The sequence below is a fragment of the Erpetoichthys calabaricus genome, chromosome 14, assembly GCF_900747795.2.
Source record: "Erpetoichthys calabaricus chromosome 14, fErpCal1.3, whole genome shotgun sequence".
Taxonomy (NCBI): Eukaryota; Metazoa; Chordata; class Cladistia; order Polypteriformes; family Polypteridae; genus Erpetoichthys; species Erpetoichthys calabaricus.
This window is the reverse complement of record NC_041407.2, coordinates 25006352-25034229: the sequence shown is the minus strand read 5'-3', so window position 1 is coordinate 25034229 and position 27878 is coordinate 25006352. Positions and strand designations below refer to the sequence as shown.

At 44.7% G+C, this 27878-nt stretch overlaps 1 protein-coding gene across 1 annotated transcript; it reads left to right on the top strand.

Moving 5' to 3' along the window:
• Window positions 1–726: 726 nt before the first annotated feature.
• On the top strand, window positions 727–27080 carry cacng4b (calcium channel, voltage-dependent, gamma subunit 4b). Its single transcript, XM_051919066.1, has 5 exons — window positions 727–1157; window positions 13394–13477; window positions 22902–23042; window positions 23142–24783; window positions 25253–27080. Exons 1-4 carry the CDS (start codon window positions 935–937, stop codon window positions 23666–23668), a joined length of 975 nt encoding a protein of 324 aa, XP_051775026.1. The 5' UTR covers window positions 727–934; the 3' UTR covers window positions 23669–24783; window positions 25253–27080.
• Window positions 27081–27878: the final 798 nt, after the last annotated feature.

Below are 27878 nucleotides of genomic sequence, written 5' to 3'. Positions count from 1 at the left end.
CAGTCAAGGTGGACGCTGTGTTTCGCTTTCAGCTGTTAAAGATCCAGGGCTGAATGAACTTCCGAGTGCACACTGTGGGACTTTGACCCCACTCCTCACTCCGTTCCTCTCTATCTCGTTGCCGCTCCTGGAGCCCCCCTTGTTATCGCGTTAGATTAATTGCGCATGAAGAGGCCGCTTTGCTCGCCGTGTATTTTGACGGCGCCGCACGTTTCATTCCTGTGGTTTAAATTGTAGATTTTAATGTGCGGTGACGGCGCTCCGAGTCGACCAGTTGCGCTGTGCCGGTTGTTGCGCTTCAGTGCCGCCTTCTTTATAGCGGGTACTGCGCCTCGTTGGACCTCAGATTTAACAGGGACCCCGAAACTAAGCCAGTGCAAGCTGGGGTGTCGCTTTAATGTTGAGATACTCACAAACCAAAAGGGCAATTGTCGCACTTTTTAAACCAGTAATGGGGAACTGCTCTAAAGAGTAGACCACTGGACAGTCCGTGTTGAACTTGGTCAACTTTAAGTGCCAATCTGTGCGCCGTACCGCTTTGCCAATGTAGTTACAAGTGTGGGCACCTCCAACCTGTATAGTCTTCTTTCTTTCTTTCTTTCTTTCTTTCTTTCTTTCTTTCTTTCTTTCTTTCTTTTTCTCTGGCTCTTTCCCCCCTTTTCTTGCTGCCTATTGACATGTTTGTTTCCAATTGGCCACTGCGTGGGAAGGTGGAGTCTGGGTGGAAACTGGCGGAGTGCCTTCTGAATCAAATCACTCGAGTTTGTGAAAAAGCTTCAACTGGCAGGAGGCGATCCGGACGACAGGAAAGTGTCGCCGAAGAGTCCGCACGGGGCGCGGAGGAAAGCTTCGCACCCCGGGGCGCCGACTGGTGGCCTCGGAAATGAGGAGCGTTTCTCTCTAGCTGGGGGGATCTGGATTATTATGCAGCGCTATGGCTTGGTGTGACCGCGGAGTCCAGACGCTACTGACCACAGTCGGGGCTTTTGCCGCCTTCAGTCTGATGACCATCGCGATTGGCACCGACTATTGGCTCTACTCGAGAGCGCACATCTGCAATGCCACCAACATCACGAGCGACGAAACTCAAAACCAACCCAAGAAAACTAAAGGAGACCTGACCCACTCCGGGCTCTGGAGGATCTGCTGTATCGAAGGTATGCCGGGCGTGCAGACCGCTGGCGCGCCTCCTGCTACAGGGGGCTGAGCAGCACAGGCGGTTACAGGACTCGGAGGTGTCGGGGAGGAGGCTCAAAAGTTGAGCGGCGGATTAGGCGGGGGGCGACGGTCTGCTAGGAACAAAGCGACGCATCGGCGCGTACATCGCCTTCCAGTGACTGCCGATAGAAATTAGGGGAGGAGAAGGGCGGGGGGGGTTAGTCTGAAGGGAGACAACAGAGGCGCTGTACTTGACCAGGGTGCAGGGATGGGAACTGAAGCCCGCGCGGGGCATACAGCTGCACGGGCACGGCGGCCTCGGGGGTACCGGGAAGCTTATGGCTGTGCGCGAACGCATGTGAACGGAGTCGAGCGGCATGAAGTGCGGTCAGAGAGCGCAGATTAATAATAAATGGGCGCACGTATACCAGCCGCCTTTCATTTGAGGCTTTATTGTATTTGACGCCGTTGCCTGGTAACTGCATCTGTGAAATTGCTATGGAAACGTGAACTAGGTATAAAAATAGACGGCTGGAAGGGCATCTTAAAATATATTCAAATGTATTGTCAAATATATCTGTGGAGTACGCCGAGAACGGGCTTCGCGATCTCGGCAATGTTACTTTCAATTCAACTTTATAAGACGACGGAGTCACGTAGGTTTGGCTTGTCCTTTCATCTCCGCCTTTTGTCTGTTTGCCTTAAACAAGTATGTCCGTGAGTGTGTGTGTGTGTGTTTGGAAGAAAGAGGGGGAGTGTTTGGGGGGGGGGGGGGGTCTCATTGTTGTCGGAATCCGTTTAGATAAAACAGTCATCGGGTGAGACCTCGTGGTGCAGAGAGGGTCGAGAAAGAGATGAGCTATGGGAGCATACGAGTCAAATCTGTATCATATAGTGCCTTTCACATCTATCTATCTATCATATTGTGACTTTTACATCTGGCCATACAGTGTGCCTTAGTGGTGATGGCTTTGCACTTTAAAATCTGAGGCTGTCGGTTAAAAATCCTGCTACTGACAACGATCATGAGCAATACACTTCACCTGCCTGTGCACCAACTGGAAAAAGTAAAAGAAATGTAACCAATATTATCTCAAATGTTGTAAGGCGTCAGCCATGTAAACAAATGTAAAACTATCATATAGCATCGTTCACACATGTGTATCTATCATATAGTGCCTTTCGTATCTCTCTTCTTTTTATCATATGTTGCCTTTCATGTCTGTCTGTCATATAATGCCTTTCACCTCTATCAATCATATTGTGCTTTTCGCAACTGTAACGCCTGAGACTTCTACATATCTGTTTCATCTTAAAAGTAATATAAAAGATGAGGGTATGAAAAAGTGAACCGATTTAAAGTCAGTTGTACACACACGTATATGTAAGATATGAAACGGATTTGAAAGATACTATACTATATACATAATACTATACTATATAGATAAATACAGTACATAGAGTACATAGATGACCGCTAGTGTAAGACACAATATTATATAGATAAATAGACATGAGAGATAGGCAGATAATAGTGTAAGACATATTACCTAATTAGACAGACAGATAGATATGAAAGGCACTATATAGCAGATAGATAGATAGAACAAGGCACTATATGATAGATAGATAGATAGATAGATAGATAGATAGATAGATAGACAGACAGATAGATAGATAGATAGATAGATAGATAGATAGATAGATAGATAGATAGATAGATAGATAGATAGATAGATAGATAGATATGAATGGCACTATATAGCAGATAGATAGATAGAACAAGGCACTATATGATAGATAGATAGATAGATAGATAGATAGATAGATAGATAGATAGATAGACAGACAGATAGATAGATAGATAGATAGATAGATAGATAGATAGATAGATAGATAGATAGATAGATAGATAGATAGATAGATAGATAGATAGATAGATATGAATGGCACTATATAGCAGATAGATAGATAGAACAAGGCACTATATGATAGATAGATAGATAGATAGATAGATAGATAGATAGATAGATAGATAGATAGATAGATAGATAGATAGATAGATAGATATGAATGGCACTATATAGCAGATAGATAGATAGAACAAGGCACTATATGATAGATAGATAGATAGATAGATAGATAGATAGATAGATAGATAGATAGATAGATAGATAGATAGATATGAATGGCACTATATAGCAGATAGATAGATAGATAGATAGAACAAGGCACTATATGATAGATAGATAGATAGATAGATAGATAGATAGATAGATAGATAGATAGATAGATAGATAGATAGATAGATATGAATGGCACTATATAGCAGATAGATAGATAGAACAAGGCACTATATGATAGATAGATAGATAGATAGATAGATAGATAGATAGATAGATAGATAGATAGATAGATAGATAGATATGAATGGCACTATATAGCAGATAGATAGATAGAACAAGGCACTATATGATAGATAGATAGATAGATAGATAGATAGATAGATAGATAGATAGATAGATAGATAGATAGATAGATAGATAGATAGATAGATAGATAGATAGATAGATATGAATGGCACTATATAGCAGATAGATAGATAGATAGAACAAGGCACTATATGATAGATAGATAGATAGATAGATAGATAGATAGATAGATAGATAGATATGAATGGCACTATATAGCAGATAGATAGATAGAACAAGCCACTATATGATAGATAGATAGATAGATTATAAAAGGCACTATATAATAGATAGATAGATAGATAGATAGATAGATAGATAGATAGATAGATAGATAGATAGATAGATAGATAGATTATAAAAGGCACTATATAATAGATAGATAGATAGATAGATAGATAGATAGATAGATAGATAGATATGAATGGCACTATATAGCAGATAGATAGATAGAACAAGCCACTATATGATAGATAGATAGATAGATAGATAGATAGATTATAAAAGGCACTATATAATAGATAGATAGATAGATAGATAGATAGATAGATAGATAGATAGATAGATAGATAGATAGATAGATAGATAGATAGATTATAAAAGGCACTATATATTGAGCTCCAAGAGGTGGTCTGAGTGATGGACACACGCTGTATTTCAGTGTTAGCTGTATCTCAAAGCCCCCACCCCCCCAATTCACCATCTTTCACAAAGGCCCTCGGCCCCTAACACTCTGTCCTCCAAGTCCCACCCCCACTTTTGATTACTGAAACGAGTCGGAAGCCGAGAGGGGGGTCCTTAATGGCTCTCGGTTCTCCCTTCTTGACAGACGACTCACTTCATCGTCCAAATGGGCCGCGTGTCGTGCGGTTTAATGAGGTCTCCGGTCCTGTACGCTCCGCGCTCTTCAATGCCGATTTCTCTTTGTTGATTGCATGCGCTGGATCGGCCGGTTCTCGCTGTCGTCCCTGCCCTAAGCGACGGCCCTTTCCGATGCTCTTTCTTCGGTAATAATGCATGAGGAGCCGCTCGCTCATTAGCTCTTTGCATCTCCCGCGGCGCAAGTCGACGGACCCCCAGCGGTTCCTCAAAGCCCTGAATACATCGCCGGGGTCAACGCTGCTGCCCGTTTTTCCACGGCAGAAGGAGCCACGGGGTGGGGAGTGGGAGGAGGGGGTCTACCAGTAGTGACTTGTCCCCTTTGGCACAGGCGCTGTTCTTTGTCCAAGTGCTGAACTCGTCGGCGGGGTCGACTGAAGTGGGCTCATGCAGGCTGCGGCCTGGGTGGAACGCTTAGGGTCGACGATTTTTCCTTTTCCTTCATGCAGTGTTTGATCATTTTAGAGCACAGTTCGATTTCTTAGGGACGCCAGTCCCCCGAACTAAACGGAGGGCCGTTGAATACGAAGAGTGTGCGTCTCCGTCCATTTTTATATCCATTGGTCCCCGGTCATATCTTAAGCGTACACTCTTAAAGATCTTCACCCCATGAATGTCACATTACTAGTTTTTGTGGTTTCTCCTAACTCCAGCTATCCTTTCATTTTCATACCCGCTTATCCTGAGCAGGGACGCTGAGGAGCTGAAGCCTGTGTAGCAAGCACTGGGTGCAAGGCAGGAACAATCCGTGGACGGGCCACCCGTCCATCACAGGGTGAACACACATACGGGGGCTAGTGCTACCATTGCTTGACAAAGATCCGTTTCATTGTAGGTGGGGGTCTTTGTAAATTAAATTGGGTCTCTGAGATTTCAAAAGGTTCCTAAAAATTAAACAAAATAGAAATCCTTAGACTACCAAGCAAGATATAACAGATGATGAAAACCCAAACTCAACTTGTGCTATTGTGTGTCCTTTTAAAATCAGAAGCCTTTTGGGATTTCACAGATTTTGTCATCGTCTATTCGTGGAGTCTGTTATGGATCGAAATAATTCAAAGTTCTTCCTGGAACCTTCATGTGGAGAGTTGTGTTGAGGATACCCGGTGGCATCGCTCTGAAGGACCACTCTGGCACTTTTATTTTTAAGAGTGTACCCTTAAAGCAAAGTGTAGATGGCTGGAACCCACCCAGGATGGGATGCCAGTCTTGTCACCTTCACTCACTTTTGGGTGGTCAGTTAACCTGATGTTGTGTTTATGAAATGCAGAAGAACGTCTCGCAGAAGATGTTTGGAGTCCGGGGTGCCAGAATCTTTTATTTTTATTTCAACTTTAATACTTCAGAGTTATTGTTTGCCAGGGCAGTGCTACACATGGGGGTGTACCGGAATGTCCCCCCAGGGGCGGTAGGCAGCACTCAGACTGGAGCTCAGCCTACCGAATAGCCGAGTGGATGGGTGGCAGGATGTGGTGTGTCTCTGGGTAAGGGGAAGGTGTGTACACCATGACGTACACAGAGACACACTGATGGGGGAGCACACCCAGATACCCCGATCCACGTACACATACGGAATGCGGGACGCTATAGGTGCAGACATCTACCTGTTTTCTGTGTCCACTTAGATCAATTTTAGGTTCCTGGGGTCTCGGAGCTGCCCAAGCAGGTGGGTACAGGGCTGGAATCAACGCCGCACTGTTAAAAATAACAGTTGTAAAGACGCTCGGTTGGGTCTTTGTGGTTCCTCGTAGACATACTGCATAACTAAGAGCCTTTTCATTCTTGGAAGGGTTCTTTGCAGATGAAGTTGGTTCTTTGGGCTTAGAAAGCATTCCTAATATGTGGACCAAGCGGGAAATCTTTAATGTCTACTAGGCTAGCCAGCAGGACGCAGGCCGATCAAGAAATCCTCATCTCAGCCCATGTTACTGTCCACTCATGGTTATTTATACAGCTTGCTATGGATCGGCATAAATGAAAGTTCTTTCTGGAACCTTCATGTAGATGGTTCTTTTGGGAACGAAAAATGGTTCTCCTACGACATCACTCTGAAGAACCACTTTGGCACCTTTTATTTTTCTAAGAGTGTAGACAAAGGTGTCGTTCAGCACGGGGTACCCACACTCACTCCTGGTCAGTGCAGACCTGACCTGCATGTGTTTTTGATACGGAAGGAAAATCAGAGCTTCACACAGACACGTGGAGAACCTGCAAATCCCACAGGAATTGTTTCCCTGAGAGTGCCCCGGATCGCTCTACGTCAAGGTGAGGTGTGTGCATGCATGGCGGGTGATTATAAAAACCATTTGAAACTTTGAAGCACTGGTGTGGAGGTCTGAATGGGCCGAAATTGTACTGCATCAGAGGTAAGACCCTCATGCCTTCCAGCCACTGTATGTTACTGTCTAAGGATGGTTGTAAAAGGGTCTCTGCTGCTTCTCTAACCTGGAGAGAGGCTTGGGTGTGAGGCGCTATACTACACAGTCCACTGATGAACAGGAGGTGCGTGTTGTTGATGCTGGACGCAGCGTTTAGGGAGTGCAGGTGGCTGTGGACGGCTCCCTGTGTGGCCCCCCTCCCCGTCAAGAGGTGCCCACATGCATGAGACTTGACTTCACATTGATGGCTCGAGAAGATGGGCAGGTGCCAATCGATCTTAGGTGTGTTTTGATGCCAGTCACCTCTCGTTCTCCCAATTCTTCTGGCACTTGTGCATCACTGGGAGACGCAGCGTCTTGCTCTCATTCTGTGTGGGTGGTGAAGGTGCTAGCCGGGGATTGCCAGCTCACAGCGTCTTTTGTAGTTGTTGGCGCTAGCCGGGCCCCTGTGGCGCCGCTCTGTTATTACTGCTACTAATCGAATTATTAGCCGACTCTAACAAGCGGTGCGTTGGCATGTTTTGACTCGTAATTTAGCAGCGAGTCTGCCGGCCTGGCCGATGTATTGCTCACTTCAATCCAGAAGCCTGGCTGGCAACGACCAGGGGTTTTTGTATGAAGGAACAATGAAGATGTCAAAGGCATCCTTGGAGACGTTATGGAAATGCGATTCTTGGAAGCCGGTGCAGGTTGCCATGGAGAAGCTGCACTGTGCGGTAGGGAGGAAGCCCCTCCGCGTCCCGCCGTGCCACCAGACAGGGTTCATTACTGAGGGAGGAGGCCGCTTCTTCCAGAGGCAAGCTGTCACATCCGCTAATTAACAAGGCAATGAAACCGAAAGGCATGTGGGAAAGCAAAGAGGGGCAGATAGCAGACTCCGTAATTAACCGGCCACTGAAAAATGGATCACAGCTTTTAATAAGAGCGGACGGCGCAGGGAGGGGCGGGCGTTTGGGAGAAAGTTTCAAAGCACGTTAGGGGGGAGGGCAGGACACAGAAATCATTTAATAATTAACATGTCAACACGTGGGGGGCAGAAAGAGAATGGAGGGCTTCATGAAGCCACACGCAGCCACACGCAGCCCATGTTCAATGGAGAAAGACTACGAAAGGCCAGGTCTGCTGATTGGGGACGTAGGGCCGCCATTAAAAGGAGTTGTCCTGATGTTCATCAGATGTGTCTTTGTCCTGTAAAGCTAGAACACTTGGGGGGCACTAAGCCAGCTTGACCTTCACAGTATGAAGCCGAACTGGGGCCGCCATCTTCTGAAGGTCATCTTTGGATGAGTCCAGCTCCCGAGCTTATTGACACAGGTACAGAGGCTCATGAAACTCTTAGGTGTGTGTAAGACCAACATGCCACATGTCACCAGCATCGGGCAGCAAAAACCTCATAAACGTGGAGTGAATATTGCAATAAATGCAGTCCTACCGACTACGCCAGTATGATGCCTCACTGGCACTGTAATCTATCTATCTGTTATATAGTGCCTTTCATATCTATCTAGTTATCTGTTACATAGTGCTTTCATATCTATCTATGTATCTATCTATGTTATATAGTGCCTTTCACATCTATCTATCTGTTATATAGTGCCTTTCATATATATCTATCATATAGCACCTTTCATATCTATCTATCTATCTATCTATCTATCTATCTATCTATCTATCTATCTATCTATCTATCTATCTGTTATATAGTGCCTTTCATATATATCTGTTATATAGCACCTTTCATATCTACAGTATCTATCTCATATAGTGCCTTTCATATCTATCTATCTGTTATATAGTGCCTTTCATATCTATCTCATATAGTGCCTTTCATATCTATCTATCTATCTATCTATCTATCTATCTATCTATCTATCTGTTATATAGTGCCTTTCATATCTATCTATCTATCTATCTATCTATCTATCTATCTATCTATCTATCTATCTGTTATATAGTGCCTTTCACATCTATCTATCTGTTATATAGCACCTTTCATATCTATCTATCTATCTATCTATCTATCTATCTATCTATCTATCTATCTATCTGTTATATAGTGCCTTTCATATATATCTGTTATATAGCGCCTTTCATATCTACAGTATCTATCTTATATAGTGCCTTTCATATCTATCTCATATAGTGCCTTTCATATCTATCTGTTATATAGTGCCTTTCATATCTATCTCATATAGTGCCTTTCATATCTATCTATCTATCTATCTATCTATCTATCTATCTATCTATCTATCTATCTATCTATCTATCTATCTATCTATCTATCTATCTACCTATCTATCTGTTATATAGTGCCTTTCATATCTGTCTATCTGTTAAATAGCACCTTTCATATCTATCTATCTAATATTAGTCAAGAGAATAGTAAGGACTGCAAGGCACTGCGTGCACTTTTGGGGTGATTGTGTAAGATTTTTTGTGTAAGAACTTTGATAAAAAGGGATGAAGAATCCTTGACAGTATCAGGACGTCACTGGTCAGCCTCTCAAGCAGGTCTCACCCCAGGCAGCCAGACCCCAAGCTCAAGAGACAAGCCTTCAGACATGTGTAGATTCAAAACGAGGTAGTGCCTTTAAATTTTGCCTGGCGCTGGTATAGTAGTGGTTAAGGCTTTGGACTTAAAACTCTGAGGTTGTGGGTTTAAATTCTGTTACTGACATTGAGTGACCAGTTGTATATTAAATGTTGTAAGTCACCTTGGATAAAAGAGTCAGCCAAATAATAATCAGTTCATTTTCTTATGTATTGAACATTTCTGAACAATAGCCATGTAATTTACAAACCAATCACTCAGTCAGTAATCTTTCCTGTTGAACCCTTCTCCACAATCACCGTGTAATTTAAACATCAGTACGTCTATAAATCAGTCCATCCATTGTACGGTAACCACTGAGGTTGTGGGTTCAAATCCTCCCATTAAAAACAATGTAAGCAGTTGTATATCAATTATTGTACGTCACCTTGGATAAAGGTATCAGCCAAATAATAATTAATAATAATAAATGTTTAAAAGCTCCCCAAAAATGCCCTTCAAGGGAGAGGAAACCTATGAAAACTCTCTTGAAAGAATTTAAAAATGGAAGAAATAAATCCATAAAAAAAATAGAAAAATCAAAACAATCCTCACACAGACTCTGAATATAAAGTTAGGGGGTGGGCCCACAGAAGTGATGTCATCGTGGCCCCGCCTCTTACGGTTCCACCCAAAGAACACAAGGAGTAGATTCTAACAACTTCAGTCCATTCTCCAGTGTTTGGAGAGCCAGTCTACAGTAAAATAAGGGATCTTTATAAACATGAAGGTGTTTACTTAGCAAAAGAGAAAAACAACAAAGCTCAAAAAATTGAACAAGAGCGGCCTAAAAGGCAGTCCTCAGCCTGCCAAGGCGTGATCCAGATGTCATAAACCAAAAACAAAGCAGTAAACTATCAACAATTTAGAAAATCCAATAAGAAAGACCACCTGAATAGCCAGACGGCGGTGTGGTGACATCAGGGTGGCCCCGCCTCCTGGGGTGCCACCCGCACAACACAAGAGTCAGTCAGTCAGTCAGTCAGTCAGTCATTATCCAACCTGCTATATCCTAACACAGGGTCAATACCAGCCAACACAGGAACAGGAATAAATCCCCGGGCAGGGTGCCAGCCCACCGCAGGACACACACACCAAGCACAATTTAGGATCACCAATGTACCTAACCTGCATGTCTTTGGACTGTGGGAGGAAACCCACGCAGACACGGGGAGAACATGCAAACTCCACGCAGGGAGGACCCGGGAAGCGAACCTATGTCTCCTAACTGCGAGGCAGCAGCGCTACCACTGCGCCACCATGGCACCCCCAACACAAGAGTCATAGGAGAACAATTCATTGTCATAGAAATATATTAATGCATCCATTAAATAATTACAATAACATATAAAATAAACAAAAGTAGGGATCAGGAAACACAATCTGGTAGACGAATAACACAAGGGAACAGACCCTGGCCTTCACCATTCGCAAGTTGGGTGATCAAGGATGGCAGATAGTAATGCACAGAAATGGCCGTTCCATTTTGTCAAAAATAAAAGCAAAAATGACCCCCTTCTCAAATGTTACGTGTGGCACAAAATAAATAATCAGGAGGGGGTCCGTCTGGAATTCACTCAGTGTGGCAGCCCACTTTCGTCTGCTCATCCTTCCTGAGATAGCAGTGCAACTTGAACTTAGAGTTTGCAGAGTGCCATAGTCGCCCAAAGGAGACGTCCTGTAATTCAAAGTCCACCTGCTGCTGTCACTGGGAGGGAGAGCTGAGCTGGGGAGGCATCACCCTGAGTGTCAAATGGTGACGTGACCTGGATACACCATCAGACGGGATGAGTGCAGTGAATGGGGTGAGCAGAACGAGGCTAAGAGGGAGGAGCCCTCACAGACTGAACCTGATTGGCTGAGGAGCAGAACGAGTTCTCCTGTGGCACAGATGGCATAGGATGCTGTCCTGTAATCCCAAGGACCAGAGTGTGACATCTGATTCCTCTTATCCAATGGACTCTTTGGAAGCAGCTGGATGATCTTCACTTCTCCAATGACCTTGTGCTCCTGTCACATGTGCATCGGCAGATACAAGATAAGACCAATAACTTGGCAAACGCTTTTACCAAAGTTTGACGTTCCATTAACAAATGAAAGGTGAAACTCATCAACACCAACAAGACCAACCCTGGATCACTAGAAGTGCAAACCTTCACCAACTTGGGAGTCTCACTGACAAGTAGGGAGACCAAGATACCGATGTTAGGCCAGAACCAGCAAGGCTAGGACAGCATGTCTGCAGCTGAGAAACATCTGGAGGTCCAAGGAGCTGGTGAAGGGATTCCCAGTACCAAAGTGACGTCGGTCCTTCTTTCTGAAGCTGAGACCTGGAGAATGACTGTTACAACCAGTTAAGAATGTTCAGATCTTCATCAACACGTGTCTATGAAGGATCCTCCAGACACGTCAGCCGCAGTTACCTTTGGCAGAGAACACACGGGATGCCTGCAGAAGCGGAGATTTTAAAGAAGAAATGGTGGTGGATTTGAGCAGCCTTTGGAAGGCGTCCCACCAGCATCACCAAACGGTCCGTGACCCAAGGAAGAAAAGAAGGCCAAGAAACACACGGTGCTGAGCCCTGGACTTCACTTAAGTGTAGGACAGAGCTGCCTGGAGGACATCTGTTGGGGACCTATGGCCCAGGGTGGGTAGGAGATGTAAGTAAGCCCCTTTATTGGAGAGCACGAGCAGCTGAAAGGAAGATGTCACCCTGAGTGAATTCCTCAGCAGATATAAATGGGGGTGAGGTGAATGTAAAACTGGGCGGGTGACTGCTGTGTAAGGGACATGCCTCTTATTGGTCAATCTAACAACCGGAGGTCTCCTTTAGCCACAGGGGCTGACAGGAACGTTCTGTAATCCCAAGTTCACCGATACTGCCAGGGGTTTGATGGCATCACCCTGAGCAAGTTCCTGAATGACGAAAATCTGAGGGTGCCCCTGTCACAAAATGGCGGAGGGGTGAGACCTCTGTAAAGTCCGCAGAACAGATCTCAGCCAAGGAAAGCCTGACCCAGAAAAATGGGAGGCTTAAAGCCTTAAAATTCAAACATTTGAAAATGTCTCACTAGGGGCAGAACCAAGAAACTCCAGCTAGAGCAGAGACAAGTCCCTCAAAGGATTATTAACCAAAATGCAAAAGGCTCAAAGGAACCAAAAAGGAGTTGCCTAAAAAAACCGGCAATCTACAGTCACCAGGCCCCAATCCATAAACCAAAATCCTTAAACAGAGAAAAAAAAAATTCAAACAGCAATAATAAAAAATAAAAGGATGGAAAACTCATCAACAGTCAAGCGCATACAAGGTACCACAAGGGACTGCAATTCCCATGAGCCTTCATAAGGCTGGAGGCGGTCCCTCAGCTGAGATTGACAGATGGTCACGCCTCATAGGGAAACACCCACACAACACAATGTACAAGGCAGAACCAGCTTAGAAACCAGACAATAAACCACACTAATAAAAAATACATAATTATACAAATAATAAACATAAATAACAACATTAACATACATAATAGTGACCAAAAAGCAAAAACGAACAATAGGGCATAAAACATAAACCCAGGCAGCCCTCAAATGCATTTTCTGCACCCCAGTCCACCGACTGCAGGCGTCACCACACAAGTCAATTGGATTCCTCGATGTGGAGCACAAGAGTCACAGCCTCCTCCTCCTCTTCCTCCATCTGAGCACCGCCACTCCATCCTTCTCCTCCTCATGTGACCGGAGGGGGGTGGCAGGTCGCATGTTGACTGGATGTGCGTGTGAGAATTGTGCTGTACTCTGTCCACATCACCATATGACTACTGATACTAAGGTGCTGCAATCTGTGACCCCCCAACTGCCCACCCCCCATCCTAACGCCCATCACTCTGTGTCACCTTTGCTCAGGGTCTTCTGTTCACTTCCAGGTCTCAACAGAGGAAGCTGCTACCGGATCAACCATTTCCCTGAGGATAACGACTACGACACCGACAGCTCGGAGTACCTGCTGCGTAAGTATGGCTGTCATGGGCCACATCTACTAGGAGTGCTCACTGCTTTTGGGGGTTTGAGATGAGAGGACCACCTCCCTTAGGTTAGGTCTGGGGTGTCACCACATTTAAAGAGAGCTAAATGGGGGATGACAGGACCAAGAGGTGGTGGAAACACAAATATGTACTGTACAGTGCTCAAGTACCTGCTGGGGTGGGCAAGTCTAGGATAGTGGGGTAAGCGTGATGCCAGGACGATGAGACCTTACTGGTGGCAGAAGCGCTTGTTTAACTGCCATAGTCGTGAAAACATGGAACAGTCGTGAAAAGCACAACGCACATGGCTGGGTATCCATGACAGACCAGCAGCGGAAATATCACAGAAATCTGAAAAGTCATAAATGTTTAACTCTCTGGGGTCTCTGAGATACCAGCCACACTGCACAACATCAAAGACAGCAGCGTGATGATGACACAGACAGGGTGGTGTAGTGTATATAGCGCCTTGACAACACATCACTCAGCGTCAGAGGGGACACTCGACTGCTTGGTGTGATGAGTCGGGGGCAACTGAGTACTGGGAATGTGTGGACATGTCGAATGGTGACAAATCAATCAAGTGAGTGACATGGAGAGAGAGAGACTGATAAATAGACATGTAAGACACTATATAATAGATAGATAGAATATAAAAGGCACTATATAATAGATAGATAGATAGATAGATAGATAGATAGATAGATAGATAGATAGATAGATAGATAGATAGATATGAAAGGCACTATATAACAGATAGATAGATGTGAAAGGCACTATAGATAGATATATAGAATATAAAAGGCACTATATAACATAGATAGATATGAAAGGCACTATAAATAGATTATAAAAGGCACTATATAACAGATAGATAGATAGATAGATAGATAGATAGATAGATAGATAGATAGATAGATGTGAAAGGCACTATATGATAGATAGATAGATAGATAGATAGATAGATAGATAGATAGATACTATATAAAGGCACTATATGACAGATAGATAGATAGATAGATAGATAGATAGATAGATAGATAGATAGATAGATAGATAGATAGATAGATAGATAGATGTGAAAGGCACTATAGATAGATAGATAGAATACAAAAGGCACTGTATAACATAGATAGATATGAAAGGCACTATAAATAGATTATAAAAGGCACTATATAACAGATAGATAGATAGATAGATAGATAGATAGATAGATAGATAGATAGATAGATAGATAGATAGATGTGAAAGGCACTATATGATAGATAGATAGATAGATAGATAGATAGATAGATAGATAGATAGATAGATAGATAGATAGATAGATAGATAGATAGATAGCTACTATATAAAGGCACTATATGATAGATAGATAGATAGATAGATAGATAGATAGATAGATAGATAGATAGATAGATAGATAGATAGATGTGAAAGGCACTATATGACAGATAGATAGATAGATAGATAGATAGATAGATAGATAGATAGATAGATAGATAGATAGATAGATAGATAGATAGATGTGAAAGGCACTATAAGATAGATAGATAGATAGATAGATAGATAGATAGATAGATAGATAGATAGATAGATAGATACTATATAAAGGCACTATATAATAGATAGATAGATAGATAGATAGATAGATAGATAGATAGATAGATAGATATGAAAGGCACTATATAACAGATAGATAGATGTGAAAGGCACTATAGATAGATATATAGAATATAAAAGGCACTATATAACATAGATAGATATGAAAGGCACTATAAATAGATTATAAAAGGCACTATATAACAGATAGATAGATAGATAGATAGATAGATAGATAGATAGATAGATAGATAGATAGATAGATAGATAGATGTGAAAGGCACTATATGATAGATAGATAGATAGATAGATAGATAGATAGATAGATAGATAGATAGATAGATACTATATAAAGGCACTATATGACAGATAGATAGATAGATAGATAGATAGATAGATAGATAGATAGATAGATAGATAGATAGATGTGAAAGGCACTATAGATAGATAGATAGAATACAAAAGGCACTGTATAACATAGATAGATATGAAAGGCACTATAAATAGATTATAAAAGGCACTATATAACAGATAGATAGATAGATAGATAGATAGATAGATAGATAGATAGATAGATAGATAGATAGATAGATAGATAGATAGATAGATGTGAAAGGCACTATATGATAGATAGATAGATAGATAGATAGATAGATAGATAGATAGATAGATAGATAGATAGATAGATAGATAGATAGATAGATAGCTACTATATAAAGGCACTATATGATAGATAGATAGATAGATAGATAGATAGATGTGAAAGGCACTATATGACAGATAGATAGATAGATAGATAGATAGATAGATAGATAGATAGATAGATAGATAGATAGATAGATAGATAGATAGATAGATAGATGTGAAAGGCACTATAAGATAGATAGATAGATAGATAGATAGATAGATAGATAGATAGATAGATAGATAGATAGATAGATAGATAGATAGATAGATAGATAGATACTATATAAAGGCACTATATGATAGATAGATAGATAGATAGATAGATAGATAGATAGATAGATAGATAGATAGATAGATAGATAGATAGATAGATAGATAGATGTGAAAGGCACTATAGATAGATAGATAGAATATAAAAGGCACTGTATAACAGATAGATAGAATATCCATCCATCCATTTTCCAACCCGCTGAATCCGAACACAGGGTCACGGGGGTCTGCTGGAGCCAATCCCAGCCAACACGGGGCACAAGGCAGGAACCAATCCCGGGCAGGGTGCCAACCCACCGCAGTAGATAGAATATAAAAGGCACTATTTAACAGATAGATAGATGTGAAAGGCACTATAGATAGATAGATAGATTGATTATAAAAGGCACTGTATAACAGATAGATAGAATATAAAAGGCACTATAGATAGATAGATAGATAGATAGATAGATAGATAGATAGATAGATAGATAGATAGATAGATAGATAGATAGATAGATGTGAAAGGCACTATATAACAGATAGATAGATGTGAAAGGCACTATAGATAAATAGACAGATAAATTTGGATGAGAGAGCAGGCCATTACGCCCGGCCCACCTAAATGTAGTGAAGTAACGACATGTTAAGTTTTGGAGGCTCCCTCAAGTCCTGCTCTCTAGCGCTGGGATGGTCCTGGTTGGCACTGACAGCACACAAACATGGAGGTTGCAGAGGATCCTGCTGATATACTTTGATGTGAGTCAATGGGAGATCTCCAGCTTGACAGATGTCCTTTATTAGGAGGGGGAGCTGGGCGTCCCAGTGAGGTGGTCATTGTCTACATCCAGACAGAGTACAGAAGCCATTAAGGAGACTAACAGAATTTCAGGTGATATAGCGCCCTGACGTGTGCAGTACAAGTCAGTGGAGGTTCTGCTCCTTCCATCGATCTGACTGGTTGAGGCCTCTCCTGGAGGTCCGTGTTCAGTTGTGATTTCCCACGCAGCAGTGCTGGTGGAAGCCCAGAGGAGAGCGACTCGGCTGATTCAGGACTGAGAGGAATGAGCCGTGAGGAGAGACTAAGAGGTGACCTGACTGAAGTTTTTAAAATGATGAAGGGGATTAGTCCAGTAGATTGAGACGGTGACATTAAAATGAGTTCTTCTTCGTGCAGACAACTAAAGAGACCTGAAATAAACAACAAAGCAGTGTGGGGGACAGCAGGACATTAGTGACCTTCAAAAGTAGACGATATTACTTTGGAGAAATTAGGTGGACAGAAGTTTTGTGGCTGACCTTGTCAAAATGTTTCTAATGCTCTAATAAATGTCACCCTGGGCCTTGAGACATGCGGACTGCTGGGATTTCAGTGACATGTTGTGAACCTCTGTGACATGGGCCACAATGTGATGTCACTAAAGACTGAGCACTGGGGTCTTGCTGATATCACACTGAGACCCCAGTAACATCAATAATAATAATTGTTTACACTTATGTAGCACATTACTTAGACCACCACCAATGTGCAGCACCCACCTGGATGATGGGATGGCAGCCAGTATCTCATCAGTATGCTCACCACACATTAGCTATTAGGAGGTGAAGGAGTGAGAGAGATAGCCAGTCAGAGACGGGGGATGATTTGGGGGTCACAGTGGCCGTGATGGGCAGTTCAGACTGGACCTCAGGGTCACCCTGCTCTTTACGAAGGATGCCCAGGGATCTTTTATGACCAATCAGAGTCGGCACTTCGGTTTTACGTGTCATCATTTTAGAGCTCAGTGTCCTCATCACTGCACTGGAGGGTATTGGGATCCACATTCAGACCACAGGATGAGCGCCCCCTGCTGGCCTCACCAACACCTCTTCCAGCAGAAGCCCAAGTTTTTCCTAAATGGTCTCCCATCCAAGTACTGGCCGGGCCTGACCGTGTTTAGCTTCAACTTGGAGGACCTACTCTGAAGTGCAGGTGCTATGGCTTCTGGCATGAAGTGACATAAAGACTGCAGAAGACACTCGTGATATGGATCTCACAGGGGTGACAGAGACATGTTCACAATGTGACGTGCGTGCAGGGACACCGGTGATTTGTGGAGTACTGGGACATCAGTAACCGGTAGCACACTGTGACATCAGTTGCATGTGGCCCACTGGGGTGTCAATTACTGAAGATGTTGGTGACGTTAGTGATGCCAGTAATTTGTGGACTGCTGAGCTACGCGCTAGGGTGTCAGGGTGTCATCACAATGGGTCATCAGAGACATGTTGAACAAGGTGACGTCAAGTGCATGACGATCTTCACAGTATGGAGTACATTGCCATATTCGTAGCACGTCACAGTGATGGCTGAGGTGTGGCCATCATGTCAGTAGCACGTAGCACACGGGATGTCCACATGGTGCCATATGGCGTATCAGTAACCACACAGTGACATGTGGCACTCTGCACATCAGTTCACTTGAGAACACGAGGGACATGTAGCACTCAGAGATATTGGTGACAGTATGTGGGACACCAGTGACAAGGAGTAAACTCTGACATCAATGGCATGTGGTCCATGGGCATGTCAACAACTTGGAGATGTTGGTGACATCTGGGCATAAAGGGATGCCAGTGGTCTATAGATTGATGAGCAACACATGGGGGTCAGTGTGTCATCACAGTGGCTTATCCATACGGTACACCATCTGGTGTCATCAAAGACGCCGTGCACGGTGACGTCAAGTGTGTGGAGGTCTTCAGGATATGGAGTACATTGGCATATCAGTAGCACATGACATGCTCACTCACAGTGACTCGTAGGCTGCTGAGCAGTGGGCATCATGTCAGAGATGTCCCCCTGGTGCCACATGGCGTTTCAGTAACCACACAGTGACAGGTGACCCTCTGCACCTCAGTACACTTGAGAATATGAGGGACATGGAGCTGACTTGTGGCACACCGGGGCATCAGTGACATGGAGCACAATGTAACATCATAGACGTGGGGTGTCAGTAACTTGAAGATGTCGGCCATGTCAATGGTTTGTAGATGAGCTACATGCTCGGGGGTCACAGCGGGTTATCTATAGGGTCTGGCATGGTGTCATCACAGACATGTAGCACGAGGGGACGTGAGCTGCATGAGGATCTTCTCAATATGGAGTCTTTTGGCCCCGAGCCAGAGGGCTTCATGTCAGCGAGGGATGTCCCCCTGGTGCCTTATGGGCTGTTAGTAACCACACAGTGACAACGTCGCACTCTGCACACTTGAGAATAGTAGGGACCAAGGTTATTATAGTTTAGACTTTTTATATTAGTTTTTATTTCTATATTTTTTCTGACCTTACTTGGAAATTCAGTTTAGTTTTAGTTTTCCTTCATCGTGTATTTTTAGTTTTAGTTTAGTTTTTTATTTTACAAAGACATTTCTATTTTATTTATATATATATATTAGTTTCAGTTTTAGTTTTAGTAATTATGGTACTGTTAAAGAGCTGCTATGGAGTTTAGTTTTTGTGTCACAATGAGACAGAACTGTACACTTAGCGGGTTTAGATATGAGTTTAATGTTAGTGGAAGCTTACTGCACTACACTTTACTATTTGGTTTTGTTTTTGTCTGATAAAAACAAGCATAATCAAAACCAGGTACCGAATATGATCAGTTTTACACAATTTTTTTTAATTTTTAAAATATTTTCTATGTCATTTGTGCTGAACAAATCTGCGCTGACTGTTAGCACTTTTTTTGTTTTCCTTTTATTGCCCAGAATGGGCCAATTTGTAATGAACTTTAAGTGAATTTTAAGGTGTGAGGGTTTTTTACTCTAAATATCCACAGCACACCACATATCCTACTCCAACAACAATGTGCTTATAATGAATGCCTTCAATATTGCATTCAAAAATCTCGCATTCAAAAATCTCAAATACTGAGCTTTGTTATTTTCTACCAGCCATATGATCTCTGATTCCATCTCAGGCACAAATAATTTATAGACACAATTTGGCCAGCCGCCGGCCTGAAAAGATCAAAAATCAGAAAACACAATCTACTGTGTTCTGACAGGTGTGATCATGAAAATCACAGGGGCTTAGGGAGAACAGGGGTCTTAGGCTTGAAGGAGTGTGTAGACCCCACCTAGTTGTATTGAGGGAAACAAAAAAAACAAGCATGAGGTGTGAAGGGGTTTCCTCCGGGCGCTCCGGTTTCCTCCCACAGTCCAAAGACATGCTGGTTAGGTGGATTGGCGATTCTAAATTGTCCCTAGTGAGTGCTTGGTGTGTGGGTGTGTGTCCTGCAGTGGATTGGCACCCTGCCCGGGATTGGTTCCTGCCTTGTGCCCTGTGTTGGTTGGGATTGGCTCCAGCAGACCCCTGTGACCCTGTGTTCGGATTCAGCGGGTTGGAAAATGGATGAATGGATGGGTGTGAAGGTTAGGGGCAGTGAGAGCCCACCATAAGAACAGTAAACCCATAACGAGCAGAGCGAGAGCAGGTAATAGGAGTGTGGATGGGCACAAAATGACAGAGACAATATATACATTATCTAAACCAGAGCAGGATCACAGGAACCTGGAGCCAACCCCAGCAGGTTTGGATGCAAGGCAGGAAAAATCTCCGTTATGCAATAAATGTGATATGGCTGATGTTAAGAGCAAAAAGAATATGATATTTCAACTAACTATTTTGAGAGAAACATTGAAAAAATGGGGACAGATATTTTAAAACATAATTCTGCTACTGGATTATTTTCACAATATCTGGTATTAAGAATGATGAATATTAACTAAAAAAGAGAAATTAATAAATCTAGAATAAATACAAAAACACACTAGTATGTTTAGCTTTCCATCACCTGGCAGACTCTCTTCTGTAGCTCAGTAGAGACGTTGGCAGCTCAGGAATTTTACAAAGTTTGTATCTCTTTGTTGTTAAACGACGTTTTTAAAGCAAATGTGATTGGTCAGCAACAATATGCTGCTCTTGTATGATGACCCAGTCAGTCTCTCGGTCAGCGCCGTTTTCCATCCATCCATCCATCCATTTTCTAACCCGCTGAATCTGAACACAGGGTCACGGGGGGTCTGCTGGAGCCAATCCCAGCCAACACAGGGCACAAGGCAGGAAGCAATCCTGGGCAGGGTGCCAACCCACCGCAGGACACACACAAACACACTAGGGCCAATTTAGAATCGCCAATCCACCTAACCTGCATGTCTTTGGACTGTGGGAGGAAACCCACGCAGACACGGGGAGAACATGCAAACTCCACGCAGGGAGGACCCGGGAAGCGAACCCGGGTCTCCTAACTGCGAGGCAGCAGCGCTACCACTGCGCCACCGTGCCGCCCCAGCGCCGTTTTATTTTCAAAAATCGCGAGACTAGACTTTCTCCAGTACTCGGATATGGGGATGGATATTTGAGGAATAAACCGCATGACAATGATTATATTATGTACATTAAAGAAACATCAATAACAAATCAAATTAATAATATACCAAACAATTATTACAAAAGTGAAGTTGAATAAATCGGACTCTGCAGCTGCATGAATAAAAAAAAAACGAGTATATGTTCAGGTAAAGTACCACTTCTGGTTAATGGATTTGGCCCAAAAGTTAATGCAGATCTACAATTCTGGTGTAACAAACACATGCCAAATGTCATCCGTCTATCTAGTTGCGTTTTGAGTTATCGTGTTTACACACACACACACATTATTCCAAAAACAGGTATTTTCGGATTCGAGGAGGTTTAAAACGTCAAGAGTTATCAAAATCTCGGGGTCATGATTACTTTTTCTATACTTCGTATACTTCATGTGCGAAGTGGCAGGTGAATTGCTGTCAACAAAAAGCAGGCACCTGAGAAACGAACTGAACCGTTACTCACTCGTGATTTTTCTGTCCATACGGTAAAGGTTTTGTTGACCACCACATTCCGATTTCAGGCGTTTCAATTGCATGTTGATATACAACAAATGCAAAGAAAGGAGGCACATAACTCGCTTTCTATTCCACAGGCTTTACGCGTGCATTCAGCTCGCTCTGTCACCGCAAATGCTGTGTGAACAGCCGCCCTCCATCACCAGCCGCCGGTCACTGGATGAGTATGTGCGGGCGGCTCGTGGTGGATGACTTTCAGTTTTAGAGTTAAAACTTATAAGAGTTAAAAACTAACAGCAAGAATATTCATTCAAAAACGAAAACTAAAATTATTTTAGTAAATTATTATTTTACTTCACCTAGTCTTTCCACCGTCGGTGGCGCAGTGGTAGCTATATTGCCTCGCAGTGAGGAGACCGGGGTTCGCTTCCCGGGTCCTCCCTGCGTGGAGTTTGCATGTTCTCCCCTCTGGGTGCTCCGGTTTCCTCCCACAGTCCAAAGACATGTGGATTGGCGATTCTAAATTGTCCCGTGTGTGTCCTGCGGTGGGTTGGCGCCCTGTCCGGGATTGGTTCCTGCCTTGCGCCCTGTGTTGGCTGGGATTGGCTCCAGCAGAACCACGTGACCCTGTGTTCGCATTCAGCGGGTTGGAGGATCGAATGATCGATGCATAGTCTTTTAAGCTTCTTTAATAGTTTCGTTTAGTTTTTCATTTCGGTTTTGTTATTTTATTTCAGTTTATGAAACTTCTTATTTAATAATAGTTTCAGTTTTGATTTTAGTTTTCGTTAACTATAATAACCTTGGTAGGAACACACTGGGACAGCGGTGACAGTGCCACATTTGACATGTGATACGTAAGCCACTGCCTTTCATCCGGGCCTTTGACTTGAGATCATCAGCTTGTCCAAATGTAAAGTTAGCAATTTAAGTAAAAAATAAACACAATCAAATATTGTCGGTAAATGCCAGCTGTGCTCCTTCCTCTTCCTCTTCCTCGCAGGTATCGTGCGCGCCTCCAGCGTTTTCCCCATCTTGAGCACCATCCTCCTGCTCCTCGGAGGCCTCTGTGTGGGGGCCGGGAGGATCTACAGCAATAAAAACAACATCCTGTTGAGCGCCGGCATCCTCTTTGTAGCCGCAGGTGCGTATCCAAGTGGACGCGTGACACGGGTGACATTGCTATGGCGGTGAGGGCGCTGCTGGCAGGTTGCTAATGGCCTCTGTGTTTTCTCGCTTGCAGGTCTGAGTAACATCATCGGCATCATCGTGTACATCTCGAGCAACGCAGGGGACCCTAGTGACAAAAAGGACGAGGACAGAAAGAACCAGTACAACTATGGCTGGTCCTTCTACTTTGGGGCCCTGTCCTTCATAGTGGCCGAAGCCATTGGCGTGCTGGCCGTCAATATTTACATTGAGAAGAACAAGGAGACGCGCTTTAAGACGCGCAGGGAGTTCATCAAGGCCTCGTCATCCTCCTCCCCGTACTCCAGAATGCCCAGCTACAGGTATCGGAGGAGACGGTCAACGTCCAGCTCCCGTTCCACAGAGCCCTCCCCTTCTCGGGAGACGTCACCCATGGGACTCAAGATGCTGGGTTCCGTGCCCATGACTGAAATCTCCATGTACACCCTCTCGCGAGACCCTCTGAAGAGCCCCACCAGTGGCACGTACAGCTCTGAGCAGGATGCGGGCTTCCTGCAGGTCCACAACTGCTTTCAGAAGGACCTCAAGGAGGGCGTCAACAGGAGGACCACACCTGTCTGAGTCACCAGGCGCCGTGACTGGTGAAGTACTGATACAGCCCCTCCCTGAGATGGCGAGGGAGGGCCCGGCGTGACGCCCACGGGCTGCTGGGCACACTCCTGCAGGTGCACTTTTTTTTGCGACAACGCCTGAGAAGTTCCAATTGAGCCAGAATTGGTAGCAATATTCTTGTACCCCAAGCGCAGATGTCCCGTGTCTTTCCCCACAAGTGTCGTTCTTGCTGTGTCTGTCCCCGTCTAAAAAGTATTCAGCCCCCCCCAGAAGAGTCCTTTCAACTGGTGCTAACAGGGATGGAGGCCATGCCACCCTGCTTTTCCGGACCCCTGGGGAGGTTTGAAGATACGGCATGTGTAGCAGTAATGTCCCCCTCACACATGGGACCCTCCGTCTGCCTTTCAGATCCAGTATAGGACATCAGATTACAAAGGAACTGGTCCACGGTTGGGCTCTTCTTTTGCCCATTTGCCCTTACCATAAATGGACAATTACAGGATTCTGAGGGGACTGAGTCAAGCATGCTTTCACTAAACATTTGAGGGGCACCCCATTAACCTGTCCTTCCAGTCGCTTCAGCACTAAGGGGGGGTCCTTCTGCATATCTCATAGCTTCATTTCCATTCACCCAGGTCATTCCTTGGAGCATGGGTATGGCGTCCTTAGCACCCTCTGCAGCTGCTGCTACACAGGGGGGTATCTGAATGGCAGGTGGGCCACCATGACCTGCTGAGGACTTCAAAAGCTTGCTCCGTGCCAGGCAGGGAGAGATTATCATGTGAAAGTGGGAGCACAAAGCACATGCCTGACGTGCCAGACCCTCTCCTACTCTGTCTTCATAAAAATTTGCTGGAGGCCCAAGGTGACTCGAAACTACAAAGGTGGGTTCAGGAGATGTCCCAGAATTGTGGCCGCCCCTTCCACTGCTCAGTAGCTCCTCTTCAGTTTGAGGTGCAAGGGATGCATCCAGGAATGATTGGGCCAATTGGGATAAAGAGGGCCAATTCGGGTGGCTGTGGCCTGTGAGGAAGGGGATGGGGGTTTGTTAAAGGTGAAGGCAGAGACTATGAATGAGTGGGTGGGGCTCATTAAAGGAGGGGAAAGGGCCTAAGAATGAGGAGGTGGGGCTTGTTAAGGGTGAAGACAGAGACTATGAATGAGGGGGTGGGGCTTGTTAAGGGTGAAGACAGAGACAGAATGAGGGGGTGGGGCTCAATAAAGGAAGGGGAAAGGCCTAAGAATGAGGAGGTGGGACTTGTTAAGGGTGAAGACAGAGATTATGAATGAGGGGGTGGGCTAATTAGAGGAGGAGGTTAAGGCCTATGAGTAAGAAGTTGGGGCTCATTAGTGCTGGAGGCAGGGTCTATAACTAAGGAGGTGGTGCTGATTAGAGGAGGGGTGGAGCCAAAGAATGAGGGGAGCTAATTAGAAAAAGAGATAAGGTCTGTGAATGAGTAGGTGGGGTTTGTTAAAGGTGGAGTCAGGGTCCACGAGTGAAGTGGTGGGGCTTATTAGAGGAGGAGAAGGTAAGACATAAGAGTGAGGCGGTGTTGTTAATTAGAGCAGGAGGAAGAGCCTAAGAGTGAGGAGGTGGGTCTAATTAAAGGAGGAGGTGGGGCTTGTTAAGGGCAAAGACATAGACTATGAGTAAGGGGTGGGGCTAATTACAGGACAAGGTAAGGCCTGCGAGTGAGAAGTTGGAGCTTGTTAATGGTGGAGACACGGCATAGGATTGATGAGGTGGGGCGAATTAAAAAAAGGAAAAGGAGGTTAAACCTGTGAGTGTGAAGCTGGGGCTAATTAGAAGAGGAGCTAAGATCTCTAAGGCAGAGAAGGAGATAAGGACTAAGAATGAGAAGGAGGAGCTAATTATAGGAGGGGCAGGGACTAAGAGTTAGAAGGTGGGCCTAATTAGGAGAAGAGGAGATAAGGCCTGTGAGTAGGTGGGCTTTGCTAATGGTGAAGGCAGGGCCTCAGAGTGATGGACTTATTAGAGGAGGTGGGGCCTATGAGTGAGAAGGTGGAGCTCATTATAGGTGAAGGCAGAAACTTTGAGTGAGTGAGGAGGAGGTGCTAATTTGTGGAGCAGGAGGTAAGGCCGATGAGTGAGCAGTTGGGACTCATTAATGGTGGAGGCAGCACCTGGGAGTGAGGAGGTGAGGCTAATTAGAAGAGGAGGAGGTGGGAATCTGTTAGTGACAAAGTGGGACTTGTTATAGCGGAAGGCAGGGACTAAGAGTAAGAGGGTGAGGCTAATTAGAGGAGGGGCAGGACCTAAGAGTGAGGAGGTGGTGGGACCTGTGGGGCTCGTTAAAGGTGAAGGCAGGGACTATAAGTTAGGGGGTGGGGATAATTAAAGGAGGAGGTAGAGCCTAAGAATGAGAAGGAGGTGCTAGTTAGAGGACAGGACAGGGTCTTAGAGAGAGAAGGTGGAGCCTATGAGTGACAAAATAGGGGTCACTAAAGGTGAAGGCAGGAACTATGACTAAGAGGGTGGGGCTAATTAGAAGAGGGCATGGCCTAAGAGTGAGGAGGTGGGACTAATTAGAAGAGTAGGTAAAGCATATAAGGGAGGACGGGGGCCTTGTGAGAATAGGAGAAGTCAAAGCATATGAGCGAGTCAGGGAGGGGGTCCTAAGAGCAAGGAGGTTGCTCTACTGGCGGTGACAGTACAGATTTGTGTTTGGTGGGAGGAGCCGAGAGTCATGGGAGGAGGAAGATGAAGGGCCTCTGAGTGAAGAAACACAGGTCAAGCATTTGAGAGAAGTGAGCAGGTGACACCAATGGGAAGAGGAGGAGGACGAGCCTAGGAATGAGACATCAGGGCTGGTGGGAGACCACGAGTCAGTAAGTAAGAAGGCAGTCCAAGTGAAAGGGGTTATAAGGCTAAGAATGTCTGGGAGGTGAGCCTGGGCAGAGGAAGCTGGCCTTGGTTATTTAATGATGGAAGTAAAGCCTCTGAAGCAGAGGACTTTGAAGGAAAGGACTTGAGTGAGGCTGGCAAGAAGAACTTGGGTTAGGGGGGATCAGAATTAGGCAAAGAAGACAGAGGTTCAGACAGCCACGGAGATATGCTGAGAGGACCTGTGGCCCAAGGCTAACACAGGGATGGCTTGAAAGGGCCGTCTGGTTTCTTTTTCCAGTACCTGCCAGTGCCAGTGGGCATGACCCGTTAACATCAGCTCTGGATGTGCCAGGTCAGTGCAGCGCTGAGAGAAGAGGCGAGTTGTGCTGCTGTGCCTCCCTCTCGGCGGCTCTGCTGGTCGTTGGTTTCCTTGTTCTCCCATTCACCGGCATGTCCTTCAGCGCTATGTGTTGTGCCATTCTCCTCCTGTGTCCCTTCTGGTACGTGTCCCTTCCATGTGATCTCAGATTTACAGAAGTCAATTAAACCAGTAAAACATACTGGACAAAGCTATCTGGTCCCTTTTGGTGTTTTATTTGCAGGGCTGGCTAGTGGACATGGGTGCCATGTATGGGGGTGGGAGTGATGGTTACAGTGGCTGCAAGAGGGACATTCCTGTCCACAGGTGCCATGTAAAGTCTCGGGTGGCACCTCTGGCTATTGCTGTCCACCACCTGTATCATCAGGACATAGTGACGTGAGGTCCTGCCAGTCACCCAGGGGTTTTATGGTGGGACACCTCATGATTATCTCCTTTGAAACCAGAACACGTGGTCTACACTGATGTGAACGTGGCACGTCTTGGGGAGCCAAGAAGACAAGCGTGTGTGTGCGCACCTGTGCACAACATGGAAGAGCAGGAACACATACATGGAGAGCTTCCAAGTCACTGCCGATGAAGGTGACCTCCCTCTCTGGCCTAGTTTTTGAAGGCAATTAGCCCACCTGCCTGCCCGCCCGCACCACGAATGTCAACGATTGGTTACAGTGAGAGGATCCTATCATGTCTGCTGGCACCCTTTCATGGCTCAGTGAAGCATGGCGAGAGCAGGTATAGCTGTAGTGGCAGTGGGCTTGGTGCCAGGCCGGCATGCCTGCAAAGAGGAGAATGGATGACTCCGTCGGAAACGTGGAATATAAATAAAGTGATTAATATAAATGGCTTTTGAGAGATCTGAAGTAGTGAGCTGAGACTGGCATCAGACAGAGGCACAGGTGCATCTCGGGGGCAACAACAGGAACAAGACCCTCACGGTCTGGGGAGTGCTTGAATAAGGAACTCAGAGATTGCCAGCAGGTTCTGTGAGGGGG